At 37.1% G+C, this 21,349-nt stretch overlaps 2 protein-coding genes across 2 annotated transcripts; one reads left to right on the forward strand and one right to left on the reverse strand.

Moving 5' to 3' along the window:
- Nucleotides 1-6,264: 6,264 nt before the first annotated feature.
- On the forward strand, nucleotides 6,265-9,582 carry LOC112748331 (BTB/POZ and TAZ domain-containing protein 4). The gene is made up of 6 exons (XM_025796551.2): nucleotides 6,265-6,723; nucleotides 7,174-7,480; nucleotides 7,833-7,963; nucleotides 8,259-8,565; nucleotides 8,743-9,053; nucleotides 9,303-9,582. Exons 2-6 carry the CDS (start codon nucleotides 7,190-7,192, stop codon nucleotides 9,421-9,423), a joined length of 1,161 nt encoding a protein of 386 aa, XP_025652336.1. The 5' UTR covers nucleotides 6,265-6,723; nucleotides 7,174-7,189; the 3' UTR covers nucleotides 9,424-9,582.
- A 480-nt stretch (nucleotides 9,583-10,062) lies between these two features.
- On the reverse strand, nucleotides 10,063-15,134 carry LOC112748330 (formin-like protein 6). Its single transcript, XM_025796550.3, has 4 exons — nucleotides 13,008-15,134; nucleotides 12,720-12,919; nucleotides 11,369-11,610; nucleotides 10,063-11,277 (listed from the first exon to the last, which is right to left on the reverse strand). Exons 1-4 carry the CDS (start codon nucleotides 14,459-14,461, stop codon nucleotides 10,486-10,488), a joined length of 2,688 nt encoding a protein of 895 aa, XP_025652335.1. The 5' UTR covers nucleotides 14,462-15,134; the 3' UTR covers nucleotides 10,063-10,485.
- Nucleotides 15,135-21,349: the final 6,215 nt, after the last annotated feature.

A 21,349-nucleotide genomic window follows, 5' to 3' on the forward strand; every position in this document is an offset into this window, starting at 1 on the left:
ATTGATCATTAATCATTAATTATTTACACTAGAGACTATATGAAAACAAAATTGTATTGGATTATTTTGTATTAACTTCTTATGATGGAAACCCGTTTTCAGCTAAAAGTATACAATAATATCTATTAGTAAAAGAAAAATATTATGTGTATATGGGATGTGCAAGATATGTTGTGCGTAGTACATCATGAAGACTCACATCATTTACCATTGAATGGGGTGTGCATCTAGACCAAATAGGATTCTCTAGCGGTGGATGATGTATGAATTGTTATGGTCCTATAAGGTTGTCTTAACATTATCTGGAAGATGAGAGGAAAAGATTGATGATTTGTTGAGAAAATTGTTTATGTTCAAGTAAATGACCATTGAATTTGGTTTAAATTTCTGGCCTGCTTATAGAAATTGATCAGTGCCTCATTGAAGCAGCAAAAGAAACTACAGAATATTTCCCTTCACATGCTCCCTCTCAATTGCCCGATAGGGTGACAGTTTCAGATTCAAATACTAGTAGATGGTAATTACACTTTTTTTTTAACCTTGCTGTTATGTGCAATAATTTATTGTGAATTTGGATATATTTATATAATATAAACATTCCTGTTGTGCTGAATTCTAGTCTTGTTCCTCAGTTTGCTACCTAAATTTTTTGTATAAGACCCTAGATTTGAGGCTTTGAATTTGAAGGTTAATGAGGAGCCTGCTCCATTACCTAAGGTAAATGAAATATGTTATTGGTGCAGCTGCAGACATTATTTTCTTCATTCCTCCCAACTTTTCCCTATTTAGTATTTAAAACAGCACAAGTGATTAACAATTTGATTAACAGACATAAGAAGTCATGAGGTTCTATAACTTAACTCGTGTCTGTTTTCATATAGCTTGTGCCTGTACCCCTTCTTCCCTCCCTATAGTATATGGTGTTTTACTTGCTAATTCTTCTGCTACTTTTTTAAACTTGTGGTAGATTTAAATAGTTTTTGTAACTTTCTTAGTCAATTTTATTGTTTGCTTTACTTATAGTACTTATTTATTTATTGCTTCTTTGCCTTTGCATATCAAGAAGACTATTATAGTGAGTGTAATTGGGCTGCCTAATGTTGGCAAGAGTAGTCTTATTAATAGCTTGAAAAGAGCTCATGTTGTTAATGTTGGTGCTACTCCTGGATTAACAAGATCAATGCAAGAGGTTCAATTGGACAAAAACATTAAGTTGCTAGACTGTCCTGGTGTTGTCATGCTTAAATCACTAGAAAATGATGCTTCTGTAGCTCTACTGAATTGCAAGAGAATTGAGAAGTTAGATGATCCAATTAGCCTAGGTATGCAAACAGCTTTTTCCTTTTTTTCAAGATTTCTCCAATTTGCTCAATTGATTGATAGAGACATAAGAGTTATAAACATCTGCTATCGATACTATTAATTAGACTTGAGAAATTTGGTGTGCTTGAGCCAAAGTTGAGAGGATGCTTGGTGTGTATTAAGACTTGTCTTAGTGAACTTATTTCTGTTCTTGAACCTATGTTGGTACTAAAAGGATTAGAATACTGTTTTTTTTTTCTTTTTAAATTTATCTTTTACTTTAATCTCTCTGGCATAGTTTCGTCAAATAACCTGTTTTATAGACTCAGACCCAATCAAAGAAAATCCCAATATTTAGGGGGGTGTGTCTCTTTTAAAAATCACAGCAAAAATTTGCCGTACACATTTAATCATAGTAAATGTGCCAGGATGATAAGTTGGTTTGTTGTAGTAAAGTACCCATTTACTGATGGTATGCAAAGATCTTTTTGAAAATTGTGTGGATATATATATATATATTTCATGAATGTAGTAATGGTAAAATGGTTGTTGCTTTGTTTTGTGTGAGATGCGTCATGCCAAAAGCAGGCCTCACTTGAATATATAAAAAATAAATAAAAATTCTTCTAAAAATTTGGAAAATAAATGAAACTTAAACGTTTTGAAGATTTAAGGAGTGTTTTGTTTGAAAAATAAATTAAAGTAGAGATTTGAGAATTCATTCTTTGTTTCTCAGGATATAATCTCTGTATGCAGACTCATCGTTCATGTATTATCTCAGGAACAATGAATGCCCTGTTTGCCGAACACATTGTGCCAGTCGTCGTTCTTTGAGAGATGATCCGAAATATGATGTCCTTTATTGCTGTTTTATATCCAGATATTGAGAAGTATGAGGTGGAAAGTGAAGAATTCAGTAGTGCTATCTTTAGATTTTTGTAATCCGTTGAGTTCTGAAGATTATGTTTATATAGATGTTTTGTTGATGTGTTAAGTTAGCATTTTGTCTTTCTTTTGTTAATTATTACTATGTAGATAAAATTCACAACCTTTCTAGTGTATGTAGGTATTTCACCTATAAAAAGAGGGTTATTTCAAAGTGCTTTGACTTTCAGAAATTTTTTTTATAATCTTATATAGTAGATTGTGGCAGTTTCAAACTACCACAATTTTCTTTAAACCAGCATGCAGGATAGCAACGTTAAAAACTGCCACAATTTTTTGAAAAAACCTATTTACTAAATAGTGGCGGTTCTGCGACCGTCACAAAATCAGTTATCTGATTTGCAACAGTTTTCTCGTAGTTTTTCAGAACCGCCGCAAAATCAAATCTCCATCCTTTAATAGACAACGCTTGTGGAATCATTGGAATTTCATTTTGCGGCAGTATAAAACTGCTGCAAATCTCTAAAATAACTGTCGCTATTCGATGTGTCTCTTGTAGTGATTGTCTTGAAGCTCTTGTTTCTTTTCTCAAAAATTCCCCTCCTAAAAGTGAGATAAGCCTCAAAGTAGTCCCTGAAGTTGCACTCGAGCCTCAAAGTGATTCTTGAAATTAATAATTCCTCAAATTCGTCCCCGAAATTGCACTCCGGGACTCATAGTAGTCCCTGAGACATTTTCCGTTCATCAGAACCTTAAAACGACGTCGTTTTAAACAAAAAAAAAAAAGGTGTAACATAGACCCCCAATTCCAACCAAAAAAAAAAAGAAAAAAGAAAAAAAAAAGTGTAGCGTAGAACCATCCCTCCCCTCCCAATTCCCAATCTGTTCCATCTCCATCCCCAACCTTCCCCTTCCTCTTCCCCTTCCCATTTTCCTTCCCCATCCCCATTCCCATCCCCTTCTCCTTCCCCTTCCTCTTCTCTTCCCCATTCCCATCCCCATCCCCAACCTTCCCCTTCCTCTTCCCCTTCCCGTTCTCCTTCTCCATCCCATTCCTATCCCCTTCTCCTTCCCCTTCCTCTTCTGATTAAACGGGTCATGCAACTAACTTCATTCCAAAGCATCCAACTTCTTTGTCTCAAACCGAAAATCTCTTTTAAAATTTTTTACTATTAATGACCACCACTGCAAACTAAAAAGAAATGACAAATTTAATAACAAAATCCTTGAAATCAATTAAATCATGAACACTATTCTTTCCACTCTCATCATCGCTTTCACATTCTGTCCGCCGCTCAACCTCCGTCGTGCAGTACCAACAACCACCCGCCTCTGACTCCTCGTCTTTTTCCACCTTCATCTTCTCATCTAGCAGCGACAACAACAACAACCAGAGCATATATGTGAAAGGGGAAGGGGAAGGTTGGGGGAAGTAGAAGGAGAAGAAGAAGAAGAAGAAGAAGAAGAAGAAAAAGAAGAGGTTGGGTATAGGGATGGGGAAGGGGAAGGGGAAAGGGAAGGAAAAGGGGTTGGGGATGGAGATGGGAATGGGGATGGGGAAAGGAACAGATTGGGAATGGAGTTGGGAGAGGGGGGTTGGTTCTACGCTAGGCTTCTTTTTTTTTTTTTGCTTTTTTCTTTTTTTTGGTTCGAATTAGGGGTCTACGCTGCACCCTTTTTTATTTTTTTTTTGTTCAAAATAACGTCGTTTTAAGGTTTTGATGAACGGAAAATTCCTCAGGGACTACTATAAGTCTCGAAGTACAATTTAGGGGACGAATTTAAAGAATTATTAATTTTAGAAATCACTTTGAGGCTCAAATACAACTTCAAAAACTACTTTGAGACTTATCTTCCTAAAAGTTGGAGACCTCATATATTTAAAGGTGAAAGTGATGAGATAGAAGCTGCGTGTGGCTCGTACAATTGGAACAATGATATGCGTATGGGCATATGCCACACCTTAGCTTGTCTCTTCCCAATGTAACCTTTCACACATTAAAAAAAAACCACTTCCATTAATGGAGCATGCAATAAATGAGTGTATAATAATGTTTGTATTTTGGTTAGCTATATTTTTTATATTAAAAATTTTTACTTTTTTTTTCAACATTTATTAATCACTTTTTATACGAAAACAAAAAAGTATACGTATGAATTTAATTTTGATTTATAGATAATATAAAAAATTTGTCTAATTATATTTATTTTTTTAAATAATTATTTATATAATTAATATAAAAAATAATTATTTTTATTTATATAATATTACGTAATTAAAAAAATATATATAATGCATTAAATTTTATATTATATAATTTCTCGTTAACGACAAACTCTTCCTGTCCCTGTCTGATGTCTACTAGTTAGTGCATATATATACTTGCATGATAATTTCATGTAACATTATTATCAGCCAACTAATTTGTATATATTTAGTACTACTTGTGGTTGTGTGGACTCTGTTTTTTTCCATTATAAGATTTTTATTTAGTTATTTATTTTTGTAGGGACATGTATGTTCAAAAGATGGCAGGGACATAAAGCAACCTACTATATTTTCAACGGCACAGATTAGTTATTAATTTATTGGATTAAAAAATATCATAAATAATAAAAAAAAAATCTTTAACAGAAGGACGAAGGTATTTGTATACTACTATACTAGGCAATTATAAAGTACGTTCCAAACATGTATTCAGAACGAAACATACCCATATTTTTCTAAGATTTTAATAGGCAATTCTCTTTTTATTTTTTATTTTTCTTAACGCAATAATGGTAATATTACATGAAAATATATATTTATTTATTTTAATTTCTCAATAATTATGATCTATTTTGAATAGTTAACTAAAACAATGTATAAAATATTTTAAATAATTCGTTGAAAAATCAATTGGGCTATAGAAATTGAAGTTACATATGCACTGGTTTTGGAGAGATAATATCATAATAAGATTCTTCTAATACCACGGCGAGATCCACGATTTTATAACATTTAGACTATTAAATAGTTTTAATAATAAAATATATTTTTTTAAGTTTTTAATAATTGTAAAATAAATTTTATTTAATTTTAATTTTAAATTAAATTTGTATATATTATTTAATTATAAAATTTATTTTTTATTTTATAAATTATTATTTTATTATTTATTTATTATGTTTATGTTGAAACAAAAATATCAGTAAAATAAATTTTTTTATTATTCGTGACCTTCATAAATATTTTGGCAATATCTTTTGATCCGTTACATTCGTAAAAGCCAAACAAATAGTGTTTGTTAGTAATTCAATCGATTAGAGGTACAACCAAGAGTGAATTTTGCACGACAATATGAATTTTTTCAAAATTCAATCGATTGAAAGTGACAATCGATTGATTGAATAGCACAGAAGTCTCAATCATAATGGCTTAATATATAGCGCAGTGCAAAATTCAATCGATTGTGTAATACAAAAGTTCGATTGAATTTTGAACAAACTCATATTTGCCATGCAAAATTCACTCTATTAATTATATTTTTAATCAATTGAATTACCAACAAATACAATTTTTCTAACTTTTAGGGATGTAACGGATCAACAGAAAAAAACTCATTAATTCGCATTACCAAAATATTTATGGAAGTCACGAATAATAGAAGATCTATTTTCTTATTTTTATTTCTAATTTTTAATAAACATGATAGATGAATAATAAAATAATAATTTATAAAATAAAAGATAAATTTTATAATTAAATAATATATAAAAAATTAATTTATAATTAAAATTAAATAAAAATTATTTAATAATTGTTAAAAAGTTTAAAATATATTTTATTAACGAGACCATTTAATAATACAAATTGGGACACTCAAATCTTTTGCTTACTAATGCCAATAGTCTAATACTACCGGTTTTTTAGTTTACACAAGAGTTGGAATTTATAACAGTCGAACCACTTGGTTCCAGAAGAGTACTTGGTGCAAAAACTAAAATGAATGTCTTAGTTTAATTAAGTACTAGTAAATTAGTAATTAACAACAAAAATATACAATAATATATACTCACGTTGAGTTTGTAATAACTAATAAGAGAAAGAACTGATCAAGTGTGAATCTGCTATTTATTGGAGGATATGCATCTCAAATTATCATTCTGATCACTAACAACTTACACGTGCAATTTTGTGTTATGTTGCTCCTTGATATTTTTAGTCATAGCCAACACTCACAGCTAGATTTTTCTGACTTTAGCTTACCTACCTAGTTGCCTAATTTTATTCCGATAAAAATATAAATAAATAAATATGAAATTAATCATCCTTAAATCGAGGGAGAGAGAGAAGTGAACATGATAAATTGAATTGAGACGAAGAAATTCCTGTTCCTTCGGCCTCAAGTGCGAGATTTCGAGAATTCTCGTTACGAAGGGGAAGGTTCCGGAGGTGGCTTTTGCTTCCGTCTCCCTCGGTAGTTTAGTTGCGCGTCTTTTATTTTTTCAAAAATCACAGACACCGCCACCAAAAGCTTGAAACTTCAACACAAGGTAAATTCTTGTTCATTTCTTCACATTCTTATTTATTTTGATTTATTAGGCATGGTGGTTTTAGGAGAAAAACAATAAATGATTAGAACATGAGATTTCTGGATGCATAATTTGATTCTTTTTGGGATTGGAATGGTAAAATCGAATTTTCATGCCGATAAATTTGTTATTTTCTCCCAAAAGAAGAACAGAGCATTGTAATATTGTACTATTGTATGATAAACTGTTATGGAATTAATAGTTTTGTAATTTACACAACTTTATTAAGAACAGGGTGAACTTTATCTCAACTAATGCGAAATTTTACCTTATTCATATAATAAAAAAGGTTTATATTTAAATTGGAATTGTATACATAATTAACTTTTTATCGTGCCAGTTTATATAATCAGTATTCCACTCAGAACATGCATTTGATGTGTTTGATTTTATGTTTGTTTGTGTTCGTAGATTGGCAGATAAACGGATGTCTAGGGTGGACCACAATTGTTGTAATTCTCTCCAAGATGACAACAAATTCACTCCAGCACCGCCACTGCCGCCACCACCACCACCTCCTCTGCCCCGTTCAACGGCAACTAGTTGTTGTCCTTGCAGGCGCCTTGTGGCGAATTATAATTCAGCGTTGAGAGAGCGCAGCTATGTATCTCCAGCAACAATAGAATTGTGGGATCGTCTTTTTGATTCAGAATTTAAAGCAGATGTTAGGATTAATACTGGTAACGGCGGCATTGTTTACGCTCATTATAACATAGTTGTAAGTGCATGGACTCCACTTCATTTTGTATAATAGTAGTATGATTCTAGATATAAATTTTGTTTATTTGATGTGCATGTGTGTTGCTGGTTGGATAATGAAAATCAATTGATCAAACATGAATGCTATGAAATCCTATAATTCCTCAATTTCTTATCTTATCAACGACTTTAGAGAACTGAAATCCTAATCCTTTAAGCTGTAAAAGCTAGCGTTACGTTTTGATTTGGTGGTCCCTGGAATGCTATGGTTTTATGATCTGCATGAACATGGAATACTGATATTCTGTGGTGGATATTATCAACTAAGTCAGTGGATCTTGAGACATCTAACTTCATAGTATATGTAACAGGCAGTGGCATCCCCCGTATTAAGAGACTTGCTGAAGCAAGGAAATTTTTGTCGGAGGTGGAGATCAATCACAATCACAGGGGTACCACATGATGCTGTTCGGGTTTTCTTTCGATATTTGTACACTTCGTGGTATGTTTAATCTCTCAATCATCCTTAAAATTGTCAGTGGTAGTGTTGAAATCTATAATATCATCTATTTGAAGCATGACCGGGTCATATTCTCTTGAATTTGTTTGCCTAAATTACACACAAATACACAATTACTTTTTTGTTCTGTTCAAGTCCATCCATTCATTTACACAAGACTTTAATCATTATCAACATTAATTTGACCCACGTTTGCATTCATTCTATTTTGTGTCAAAATATGAAGAAATATTTGTTTCATGTACTGAAATTTTATGTGCATTTCTCTTTGTCACAGTTATGAGAAGGAAGAGATGGAAGCATATGTACTACATTTGTTAGTGCTGTCACATGTATTCGTGGTCCCTCATTTGAAGCGGGAATGTGAGCAGAAACTAGAATCGAGTTTCCTCACGATAGACAATGTAATTGATGTATTTCAGATTTCATTACTGTGTGATGCTCCACGGCTTAGCCTCATCTGTCACCGTATGATACTTAGCAACTTCAAAGCAGTTTCAGAGTCTGAAGGATGGAAAGCGATGAAGGAGAGCCATCCAGTTTTAGAAAAGGAAGTTTTGGAGTCCATGATCGAGGAAGAAAATGTAAGGCTTCTATCTCATTTTACTATATAACTTAGACTCTGGGAGAGATAATATCCATGATGATGGTTCTTGAAACCTTTATGACCAAATTCTAGAGTTCGATCCTTGTTGATTATGGATGGTTTTCTATACTACACTTATCTTGTCTGATTGCCTTTTGATGAACTCATAATTCAGAATAAAAAGGAGAGGACCAGAAAGATCAATGAGAGGAAGATATACATGCAACTGTATGAGGCGATGGAAGCTCTTGTTCACATATGCAGAGATGGCTGCCGAACTATTGGCCCTTGTGATAAAGACTTCAAAGCAAATCAGCCATGTAAATATGCAGCATGTAAGGGGCTAGAATTGCTCGTGCGACATTTTGCTGCATGCAAACTTAGAGTCCCTGGAGGTTGTGGTCATTGCAAGAGGATGTGGCAACTATTAGAGCTGCATTCCCGAATATGTTCTGATCCCGATGGTTGTAGAGTTCCCTTGTGCAGGTAAATATTTCATCATTTAATTTCAACATATTAGTGGTATGAAATATTTTACATTTACTAAACTCTATATTGATGAGAGTAGAAGTCATAAAAATGACAATATATATTGATTGATTGTGTAGAGTCTTTTTACAATGATACTGCATTAGAATTAAATTTATCATGATATATTTTGTTTTAAGATTTTATTTAATGTAGTTCAATTTTGTAGCTGAACTTTTAAATTTGATCAAATTTATGTTATTGCAGGAACTTTAAGCAGCGGATATCGAAACAAAGCAAGAAAGAGGAAATCAGGTGGAAAATATTGGTTAAAAAGATCTTGAGAACAAGAGGTATTGGAATAGCACCATGCTTTCAGCAGCAATAACAATAGCTTTTGTGGTGGATATATAGGATCATAGATTGCAGCAGCAGTTTTAAAGCCAACAAATTATATACTTGTTGTATGTGTTAGCTATAAATAAATCCTCAAAAGGATTACTGTTGCTCCTCTGAACATCAGTAATAATAAATATTTTTCTTGTTATTGCTGCTGTAAAATTTTGTTTCTCCCTTATTATTTTAAGACCTAAGAATTTTGGAAATTGTAGCCAACAATTACAAGTTTTGAACCTTTAAACAACTGAAAATCATTCTAGAAAGACCAATATACGTGATGTGATTCAAACTACTCATTAGCCTTTGTTCAGTCGATCTTCTTATGCAGGGAACAATTTTGTATTTCATCTGTAAATGTTGAGGGTTTAAATCTACGACTTTTGTGTTAAAAAGTTGAGTTTAATACATCCTAGAATGATCCCGTAATGATCATGAAACTATGTTATAAGTGTGATATAGAATATGAAGTATTATGAATTTATACCATATTGTAGAAAAATATATACAGACAACACTTTGATATACTTTCCAAGCTGTTGCATACAAATAGATGGTGTAATCTAGTGTGGCGTGGTGGGGTAAGTCTTAAACACTACATACGAGTCACAGATATAGGAATTGCCGAGGATAAATAAACTGATATTCATTATTATTAATAATTGATTCAAAAAATACATATAAGAGGCCTCTTGGGTGAAATGAAAACATTCTACAATATGAGCAAGTGTGGAACTCATTAATCTAACGTAACCTATTTCGACTATAGCATACTGCTGCATAGTTGAAAGAAACAAAACAATGCATCCCCCTTTCCCTTTGCACTTCCCATTTGAAATTTTTCATCTAAGCTTTCAGGTGGCATTGAAACTCTGCCAACCCATCTTTATCCCAACTGTGTTGCTAAGGATTTTGATGTTCAAATCTAAGATATGGTTATACTTCTCGATTTACTAGTAAAATCCTTTTGCCATTGTAAAAATGGTTTTAAACTAAAATATTCCCAAAAACATTCATTTATGTTCCCTGTTACTTTCTTTTTGTATTCACAATACTAGAGGGATGAGCTTTCCTCGTCCGAGCTTGTATCCTGCTTTGCACTGTACCTGTTGAGAACAGGTAATGGTGCACTTGCGGCTATGCGGAATGATCTCGCGGAGCCGACAATTCTATCATGCATCCTTCCCACTTCCTTGCAGACCAAATCCAGAATATTTAGGAAGTCTCTTACAATCATAAAGATTCTGAAAGGGTGGGCTTCTTCTTTTGCTGCATCCCCATGGAAGTATTCTGTTACTTCTTTCACAAGGAACAAGGCCTTCTTCTCATCAGCCTTAATCCTCGTGATTTCTTCTTCAGCATATTTCAGAAATTGCTTTGTGGAGTTGAAGAAATTCCCCTGCGTATCTGGCTTCTCATATTTCAATACCAGTCGCACTTTATCAAGCCCTGTTTCGAGCTTCGAAACATAGCTGCTTAAGACATCTGAATCCATTCCTGCTGCTTTCTTAACATTACTAAGGTCTCTACTCAGCCCAGCCACAACTTGTAATCCTTGCTTCTTAAACTCGTCCTCATTAAATTTGGAATCCATTTGGTTCTGAACACTACCATTCGCGGATTCCCCGCCTCCATCTTCAGATCTAATAATCTCCTGGACCACAAAGTGAAGCAATGTGGTCTTTCCATCTGTTCCCTTTATATCTACAAGTTTTAAGAGTGTGTCAAGTTTGAAAGCTTTGGCATCGCCTCTATTGGTGCCGACATTCATTCTGTTTCCTGTTCTGAGAACAGCTTCAAGGAGTTTGAGGAATAACCGGCTGTTCCTTAATTCCTCACTTGCTGCCTGAAAAACATTAACAACTGATTATCAATTAGTTCCTCTGATACAGCCAAGAGATTAAAGATCACAAAGGGAAAGATCAAGCAAGTCAGACCTCCAGGGTTTGAAAAGACTTCCTGAGATAGTTGACTTCTGAATCAAAGTTAGCCCTATATAGCATAGCTTCAACCCTCTTAAAGGCAAAAGGGATATCAAGCACAGCTTTAAGAAACCTTTCCGCTGACCCAAGTTTTGAGAGGTCACCATTGTAGTTTTTGAGTTTTATCTCTTCCTCTTTAGTAGGAGCCATCTTTACTAGTGTTTCCAATAGCTCAGCACCCAAAGCTTCAGGATTCCCTGTTTCATCCAAATGTGGTGCCATGAATGTGATTGCAAAATAGAAATATAGGATATAGATAGTGACTGGTTCAAGATAAAAATGAACAACAATGTGACAGGGGAACATCCTATCTTCAGAAGTTCAGATAACATATGTTAAATACTCATCATAGTAGATTAACGTAGAAAAAGGAAACATCATCTTTGGATTAGAGGATTGAAGCAAGTATTGGCTGCTGATTTGGATTTTATCATTTGTGAAATCCATGGTTCTCACAAACCTAGGGTGCTTTTGCTTTTAGAGGAACCTTGACAGTTAAAATGCCCATAAAGATCTAGATGGGTAAGGGATTCTTACAGTGACAACTAACAATGGAAATATGGAGATTATTATATAATAAAAAGCCTTCACAAAAAGGAAAAAAAAAAGAGTTTAAAAGTGAAGTAAAAAATAATTTAAAACGTGAATTAAAAATCATTCTCAGCTGGTGGTGGAGGAAGAATCAGTGTGATTAGATATTATGGTGGATGTTTGGTCATTGTTTTATACTTCTAAAGGACGTTTTATGACTAAAGCAGTATCGCTAATGAGCTGGATTTTATCTTTGCCACTGTTTGTAATCGACAGTTCCGAACTACCTAACATAGAAATGGTCTTAAAATAACATATTGATGCACATGGCATGATGATGCCGTTTAGACGTTTCCTCATCTGATTTAAGATGCAATGATGATGACGTTTTATTGAAGTTCTCTATCTAAGCACCGAGTTTCTTTATATACGATGCGTTCCTCTTTAGCTAGTTGGCACAAAATGACACAGGTAAACTTTATTATATGACTCCTCTCCTTTGTCATCATATTTAAGACATTATATTTGTAGGTAATACCAAAAGCTTCACTTAGAAAATTCTGCACGTCTTTGCTAAGTATGCACATAGACCCGTGAATAAAAAAATACTGTAGAGATCACTGATCGAGGTTCTAAAAAGTTGAGAGCTCAATCGCTATCATTGTCACTAAGTAAGAAAACACACTGCCTATTTTAACCAAATTGAGAAAACGTGACAATCTTGTCACCAGCAGTGCATTTGAAACGGGAAAGAATGGAAGGAAAAAGAAGGTACCATCTAAAAGAGCTTCGGAGACCTCATCCCTGGTGACATTTAGTGCCCTGAGTAGTATAGCTATGTTCTGAGACTTCTTGGGGTCAAGCACCCTGTTCTCATGATCAATGGAAGGCAGAACCGTTTTCTTAGGAGGTTCTTTAGGGGCAGAGTTAGTGGCATTACAGCCAAATAAAGACTCCATCATGTCCTCATTCAATCTAAAAATACAAAAACAAACATCACATCCATTATATACGGCATAAAAAACAGTATGAATTTAGTTTCAGAGTTGAACAGTCTACTCACTGGAAGGAACTGGATTTTAACTGGTCCCACACAGTAACACGATCTGAGGAAGCACGGACCTTATCCCAATGCAAAGCTTTTAACTTGGGTTTTACTCCATCCGTTTCATTGGCTTCATGCCTCTCGGAAGAGCTCACACTTTTCTCACCGTCTCCGTTTCCATTTCCATTTTGCTCTGAACTTTTACTCACCCTAACACCAGAAATAGAAGCCTCGCGATTCCCTTCAGTTGGAGAACGAGACTGTTGCTTTCTCGATACAGAAGATGAGGAAACACTTACTCCCGGAGACCCTGTTTTCCGCGGGGGTGGAGGAGGAGGAGGTGGTGGTGGTGGTGGTGGCCGATGATTAAGTGGGTTCCCAATCACGTGCGGGGGTGTGTTTGTGAGTGTTGACTGAAGATGCGTCAAATTCGGTGCTGGGGGAGGAGCTGAGAACTTTGGCTTTCTAGAATGTCCCAAAGCCACATGCTCTTCCTCATCCTTTACCGGTGGCGGCGGAGCCTTCTTCATAGGCGGTATGATGACGTGTCTTACATCCGGCGACGGACCAGACAATCGCGACTTTGGTGAAGTCCTCTTCGAGAACGGAACCGGAGTCGGCGTCGAAGAATTGGCTTCCTTCCTCACCGTGGGCGCCACGGCCGCGGGGTTACCGTTGGACAGATAACTCTGTCGCGAAACTGGCGTGTAGTACCCGTCGTCATCTCTAACCGACGAGTTCTGCGGCGAGTGAAACACCGTGTCGTGGCTCTCCTCGTCGGACGACGAAGACGGTGACACCGCCGGCGGGAAATTCCCGTCGGGAGGTTTACTGAGAGGCGGCAATGGCTGCAGCTCGGGGCTCGGACGGTACCGATCCGACCGCTTAACGGAATTTAGTTTGTGATACGGCGACCTGATTGGCTCACTCGCGTTGGTGCGCGTGGGCTCCACGGTCCCAATGTAGAGAAAGCTCGATGGCGGTGGCGCTCTCGAATCATCCAAGTTCCTCTGCGAGTTTCCACCGACGAGCTTCTGTGTCTCCGCATGGTGCTTGGCCCTGTGCTTGTACAAGAAGAACGCCAGCGCCGAGAGCATCCCAAGCGTCACAATTCCGACGGAGATGGCAATTGCCACCTTCTTTGTCCCCTTGGTCGGCTGCGTGGCCGTCGGGTTGGCGATGGTGGTGTTGGAAGGTGTTGATGGCGCTGATTGCGTCTGATCCGGTGGTGGTCCAGTCGGATACTCATGGAAGAATGGAATGTTGGTGTCCGGAGTGGGTGGAGTGTCCACCGGCGGTGGCAATTGAGCAGGCGAGGGTGGTGGCGCTGAAGCGGCGGGGAAAAGTGGTTGGTGGAGGATTCTTCGTGTAATGTGAGATTCATTGAGGGGTTTAGCGAGGGATAATATGGACAAAAGTGAGATTATGATAATTAAGAAGAGAGAGTGATGTGGTTTGAAATTGAATTTCATGCTGAATTCGCGTGGCTTTGGGTGGTTGTTAAGTTTTGTTTCCCCCAATTCATGTCTGGGTTTTGGTTTCCGCAAATTGCTCTCCTCACTTGGAGAGAGAGAGAGAGTGAGTAAGAGAGGAAACTTCTTTTAGCTGTCTAAGATCTAGATGCTCCAACAGCTTGCGTCAGCAGGAGCCGCACTTTTTAATAAATTATGTTATGGGATAGTCAAATGTACATTTTTTCTTGGCTGTAAGCGCTTCATTTACCGTGTAATAAATAAAGGGTATGTAGGGGGAGATAGACTATTTTCTCTATTTGTATTAGGGAGAATGAAACGTGGCAGTGTTGGGTGGAGTTGTGTGTTTCGTTTTCATGGAGAGAGATAGTTGCAGATACGTTAACGACCATGATGGTTGGGGAGTGGTAATATTAAAAAAATTAAGTACCTTCATGTTCATGTTGATAGCTTGCTTGCTTTCCTTGGTGCGTTTGTTAAGCAAGAAGGGCAAGGAACAGATTCCATATTTGATGCTCTTATGCTATATTCTCTCTGACGACTCTTTGTCTCTGTCCATTCCTTGGCCACTCTGCTCATATTCCAAGCTAAGTAATGTAATTGTTTGTATTTTTTAGAAGTAGAAATTAATATTGTGTTTAGTAAATTGAAAATTTATTGATTATATGTTTTATTTTAAACTTTTATGCGTTATACTTTTAATTTTTAGAAGATGAAAATTATTTTTATAAGTAGGTTGTGAAAATGTTTTCCAAAGTTATATTTATAAAGAGAAATGCTAGGCCAGTAAATTTTATGATTTGTAGTCATCAATTAGCTATTATTAGTATTTTTAATGGTGTATGATTACTCATTTTTCTTTTACTGATTAAGTGTTGACCAGATTTTAATAAAAGTGTTAGTTTCTAAATTTTTTCATTTATAAATTTTAATATAATTTTATATCTTAATAAATATATTAATTTATCCTTTTATATATATTATATTTATTTTATAATTTAATAATATTTTTACCAAATATATTTTTGTTACTTTTGCTTATTGGAAGCACTTTTTATTTTCGTTTACCAAAATACATAGTTGTAAGTTTTGAAAAATTGAAATATATAAACAATTTTCAAAATTATTGACCCTATTTATTACACATAGCACTCTAGCTAGGAGCAACTACTAATTTATCATTTAGAAATATGAAATCAATTAATTTTGAATTAAATAATTTATTTGGATTAGATAAAAATGAGAAATGACTTTATTTTCTAAATTCATGGAATTTCATCCTTTAAAATTCCAAATATATATACTTTGAGTAAAATGATTTGATATTTATTAGTTTAACAACGAGATTATAAGATTATTTTTTATAAATCCGACTGTACGTGAAAATAAAGTATGTATGTAATGAGCAACAATAGTGAATTAGAGATTTACAATGATAAAACTAATGTCACACACAATCAAAAGAAAAATAAAATAAATTAGTAAAATGGTATGCTTGTCCCATACTACCGACAGAGTGAAGGACGAGCTAGATTAGCTGTTAACTTTATGAATTCTCTAAGCTATTACTAATTAATTACTATCATCACTCAATGCTCATCATAATGCGTATTATTATTATTGTGTGGCTGACACCTCATCATAATTATAAGACATATCGTGGAGACGTAAAAGGGCATGTAGGGTCAATAGTGTAATTTCAGAAAAAAAGTCGATGCATGGGGTCACAACGTCTTCTTCTGATTGCTTTGTGCTTTGTTTCATGGGAACTCACTAAGCCAAGATTGGTTCACCGACGACCCTGATCCTATTCTATGCGGGGAACATGGCACACGCCCAAGGCTAATTTTGCTTTATCGCTTTTGTTTTTCCCCTTTTCCCCTTTTGTTTCTATTTGGACTCCTCCACTAAGCAAACAAGCCTCACACATTCTTATTAGCCCACAAATCCAATATACCATGATTAAAGTTATGCCTTTCTTCTAAACTATGCATTTTGCCACTTGTACCCCGCCCTCTGCATTCCAATAATTAAAACAAAACAAAAGCAATGCATTATTACGCAGTGAATTTCCGTTTTTATCCTTTTAATTCATTTAATTAATTACTGTTAACGTTACGTTAATATATATGTAGGTGATGTCATGTCCAACAGTAGTAGAAAAACGTTTGAAAGCGCAACGCAAATGACCTTCTATATATCAACCATTCAATGCAGACTGTTTGTTTATAATGAGATTGGTTTCCAACTGTTATTTTTGACAGTAGTAAACTCATTTCTTTCAAAATAATCATTAGTTCAGATGAATATGCAAAGCTTAGCAACGAAAGTAACTGACCAAAAGTGGATACAACGGAAATTTCCTTAAAAAAACTGGAGAATGTAACGATCAAGTCACAAAAATTGTACATATATGTCCTGCAAAAGCTAGACAAGAGAAGGGAAAAGGAAAAGATCCGCAATTATGCTTGATTAGCCTCCTACCATGTATTTTGATAAAGATTGGTTACTAAGAACGACCCTTAATAAGTAGTTTAGTTAAAATTTCATTAATTTATTTGTATAGGTAAGTGTACTAGTACTAGTGTATTACGATAACGTAACGCTTTGAGAGGACCCAATTGATGAGAAAGTGTTGTTATTCATCTGTACAAGATCAAATAAAGTGGAATGGAGAATATTTGATTTGGAATACATCCAATTGAGTTTTTTAACTCATGGCGTTGGTTGGGTTGCCACATCAACGCTAGCTAGCGGTGGATCATCCCTACAAGGATCTTGTATTACGGTGCAATGCAACGCCAAAGTCCCAACAGAAAGGGTGACCAGCTGTTGCATTATAATTTCAAAAAAATTTGGGTGAATAAATGTTTATTTTAATTATTAAGTTTTTAAAGAGTTATTAATTTTTTTTAAAGAGAAATGTTAGGAACCATCATAATTTATTATTCTTTTGAGGTCAGCGGCAAGGGAGTGTCGCGCTCTCCGTTGGAAGGGGATGGGGCTAGCTTGGGAGATGAGTTGGCAGAGGGCAGGGACAGTGGCTGTCAGGGAGAGTTAGATACTGGTGTTCAGGGGAGAATTTCAGCGGGTATGCAAGGGGCCCCTTCTGATGCAGTGAGCGAAGCTGAGACGGAAACATCAGAGAACAAATGGACAGCTGATATGCAAGAAAACCAAGAAGCCTGGAAGCTTGCAGTAGAATCTGGAGCGGTGCAGTATGATGAGGAAGATGACATCATGGCCATTCTACAGGCACAGAATGAGTTAATTGCGCAGAAGAAAAAACAGGCTAAGCGAAAGGAGAAAGCACGGAGGAGTCGACCGAAGAATCGGAAAAAGGTGTGTATAAGTGCTATACGATGATTTTTAGTTCTTGGAATATTAGGGGGTTGAAGGGGGTTGGTAAACTAAGTATGATTAAGAACTTTCGGAGAAAGTTTAATGTGCATATGCTAGGCTTGATAGAGACTAAGACAGAGATGGTGACAAATTTTGATATAGCGCAACTGTGGGGAAATGGCGCAGTTAAATGGGAGTTAGTTGGTTCGGTTGGTGCTGCGGGGGGACTGGTATTAATGTGGGACGACATGGTGTTTCGGATGAACAACTGTTATAAAGGGGCTCGCTGGATATGCTTGGAAGGTGTGCTGCTAAAAACTAACTTTCCCTGTGCTTTTTGTCTAGTTTATGGGCCACATGAAAGGGCGGAAAAACTCATTATGTGAGAAGAGTTGAGCTTCCTATCTGGGTTATGCCAAGTACCGTTCTGTTATATGGGGATTTTAACGAGGTAACTCATGTAGAAGAGAGAAAGGGTGCTACCTCTTTAACAGTGTCCGCAGAAGAGTTTAAATCGTGGATACAGGATATGGAGTTAGTGGACTTGGCAATAACTGATCACTTATTCACCTGGTTCAGAGGGCAATCATGTAGCCGCATTGATAGGGGACTGGTTAGTTTAGAGTGGCTAGAAGAGTTTCCTGATACAAGACTGAGAGGGGAACCTAGAGGGTTATCAGACCATTGCCCAATGATCTTGGAGGTTACCCGAATTAGCGGGGGACCAAGACCGTTTTGGAGCTTGGATTCGTGGTTTACCCATGATGAGTTCTTGAGAATGGTGAAGGAGGAGTGGAGGAACTTGGGGGAGGGACAGTTCATTGATAAACTAAAGGCTCTGACGACTCCGCTGAGCAGATGGCATAGAGCCAATTTTGGGAATATGGACCAAAGGATTACACAGCTGGAAGATGAAATTAAGAAAGTAGATGACATGGTAAGTACTGGCACGGCTGATGGGACTATTGAAGCAAGAAGGAGAGCGTTGGTAAACTTCTGTAGAAAATGGTATATCAGGAAGGAGCTTCATTGGAAGCAAATGTCCAGATCGCGGCACGTGAAGGAAATGGATAAAAATACCCGCTACTTCCACAATCTAGCCTCAGCACGAAGAAGGTCGAATATGATTGATTCCTTAATGGTTAATGGGAGGTTGATAAGGAACTAGGCGAGGATCAAGACGGCTATTCGAGACTTCTATAAGGGGTTGTACCACCAGGAGACATCGCCAGTGATTGGGTTCAGGGACGGGCTTGTAAAGCAGATCAACGAGGAAGAGGCACTGGAGCTAGAGATGCTGCCAACTGTTGAAGAAATAAAGGAGACAGTGTGGGATTGTGAGTCAACAAAGGCACCAGGTAGTGATGGGTACAACATGAACTTCATAAAAAAATGCTGGGATGACTTAGGAAGGGAGTTCACTGATGCGGTGCTAGGCTTCTTCCTTTCGGCTACACTTCCTAGAGACTCGAATGTTACGTGGGTTACGCTGGTGCCAAAGTTTACTGGAGCCAGAGAAATAAAGGACCTCAGGCCGATTAGTATGGTGGGGTGTGTCTATAAGGTCATATCCAAGGTGTTGGTTAGGAGGATGTGAAAGGTAATGCCGGGGTTGGTAGGAGAGACTCAGAGCGCCTTCGTTAAGGGCAGGAAAATCCATGATGGGGCCCTGATCGCCTGTGAAACAGTGCACTGGCTAAAAACACGAAAAAAGAGCGCCGCAATAATAAAGCTGGACTTCCAAAAGGCTTATGATAGAGTCAAGTGGGGCTTTGTGGATATTGTCTTGCAGAAGATGGGGTTTGGCCAGAGGTGGAGAGGTTGGATAAAGGAGTGTGTCACCACTGCATCTATGTCATTGCTTGTCAATGGATCACCTTCAAAGCCTTTCAAAATGGAACGGGGTCTACGGCAAGGTGACCCGTTGTCCCCATTTCTGTTTGTGTTAGTTGTGGATGTTTTGCATCGAATGATTGGAGAGGCGGTGAGGAATGGCCGTATAACTCCGTTACTGCTTGGTAGAGATAATATTGAGTTGTCTCACTTGCAGTTTGCAGATGATATTATTCTTTTCTGTCCGCCTGATGAGGGGACCATCAGGAATTATCATCGGCTACTCAGATGCTTCGAGCTCATGTCGGGATTGGCCATTAATTTTGAAAAGTCCAGCCTTATACCGATCAGCTGTGAGAGGATGTGGGTCCGGAGGATGTGTCGGTTACTGGGTTGTAAAGAGGCTTCATTACCAGTCAGATATCTGGGCATTCCCCTGGGAGCAAATCCGAGACTGGTTAAGACATGGAAACCGGTGATTGATAAGGTGGAAGACAAACTGAGTTTGTGGAAAGCAAAAACTCTTAACAAAGCAGGTAAGCTGGTCCTAATTAAGGCGGTTCTTAGTAGCTTGCCGATTTACTACCTCAGTTTATATAAGATGCCAAAGACAGTGGCAGAGAAGCTGATTTCCCTGCAACGACGGTTCCTGTGGAGTACTGAGGATGGGAGATACGGGGTACCGCTCGTGAAGTGGGAAGTGGTTATGGCTCCAAAGAAGGCAGGTGGGTTGGGAGTTGGGGATGCGGTGATTCGAAATACTGCATTGCTGTTTAAGTGGTGGTGGAGGTTCTCGAAAGAAGACTGTCCCTTATGGAAGAAAGTGGTGTGCTCTTGTAATAATATGCATCCTGCAAGAATGGTGGGAGGACAGCCTACTCCCACGCGAGGGGGTCCTTGGAAGGATATATGCCAGCTACAAGTTAGTAAGTCGGGGCTGAGAGATCAGATGATCAGTGGGTTGTCGATGGAGTTAGGGAATGGCAGAACAATCCGATTCTGGGAGGATAGATGGCTACCGGCTGGAGTATTGAAAGATATGTTTCCTAGGCTTTTCTCGGTCTCAACTCTTCATGAATCTGTGATAGCAGACTGTGGCTTTTGGGATGGGCTAGTGTGGATTTTGAGTTTCCAGTGGAGGAGAGAGTTGTTCCAGTGGGAGTTGGACTTAGTACACCAGCTTCATGAGATCTTACAGTCATTCAAGCTTACAAATGGGAGGGAAGATAGTGTGGTATGGAAATTTGATAAAACAGGTGACTACTCAACAAAATCCTTTGTGCGAGTGATGCAGGAGGAAGTCCTACCGGAGGAGGTTACCAGCTATAGCTTCACTAGTGCTGTTTGGAAAGGATTTGTCCCCCCGAGGGTTGAACTCCTTTCTTGGTTTGCGTTAGTCGGAAGGGTCAACACAAAGGATCGACTGTGCAGATTACGGGTTATTGACCAGCAGGACAATAGGTGTCTTCTCTGTGGTAAGCCTGTAGAAACCGCGTATCATCTGTTTCTTAGTTGTGAGATTACATGGCAGGTGTGGTGTGCTTGGCTAATGGCCTTTCAACAAAGGTGGAGCTTTCCGGGTACTTTGAAGGAACATTTTGAGAGTTGGACGAGCTTTCTAGGAAGGAAGGTAGATAGGAAGAGATGGTTCACTTGATTCTTTGCTGTTATCTGGACAATTTGGTTAGAAAGGAATGACAGGCTCTTCCGAAA

The sequence above is a fragment of the Arachis hypogaea genome, chromosome 15 (assembly GCF_003086295.3).
Source record: "Arachis hypogaea cultivar Tifrunner chromosome 15, arahy.Tifrunner.gnm2.J5K5, whole genome shotgun sequence".
NCBI lineage: Eukaryota > Viridiplantae > Streptophyta > Magnoliopsida > Fabales > Fabaceae > Arachis > Arachis hypogaea.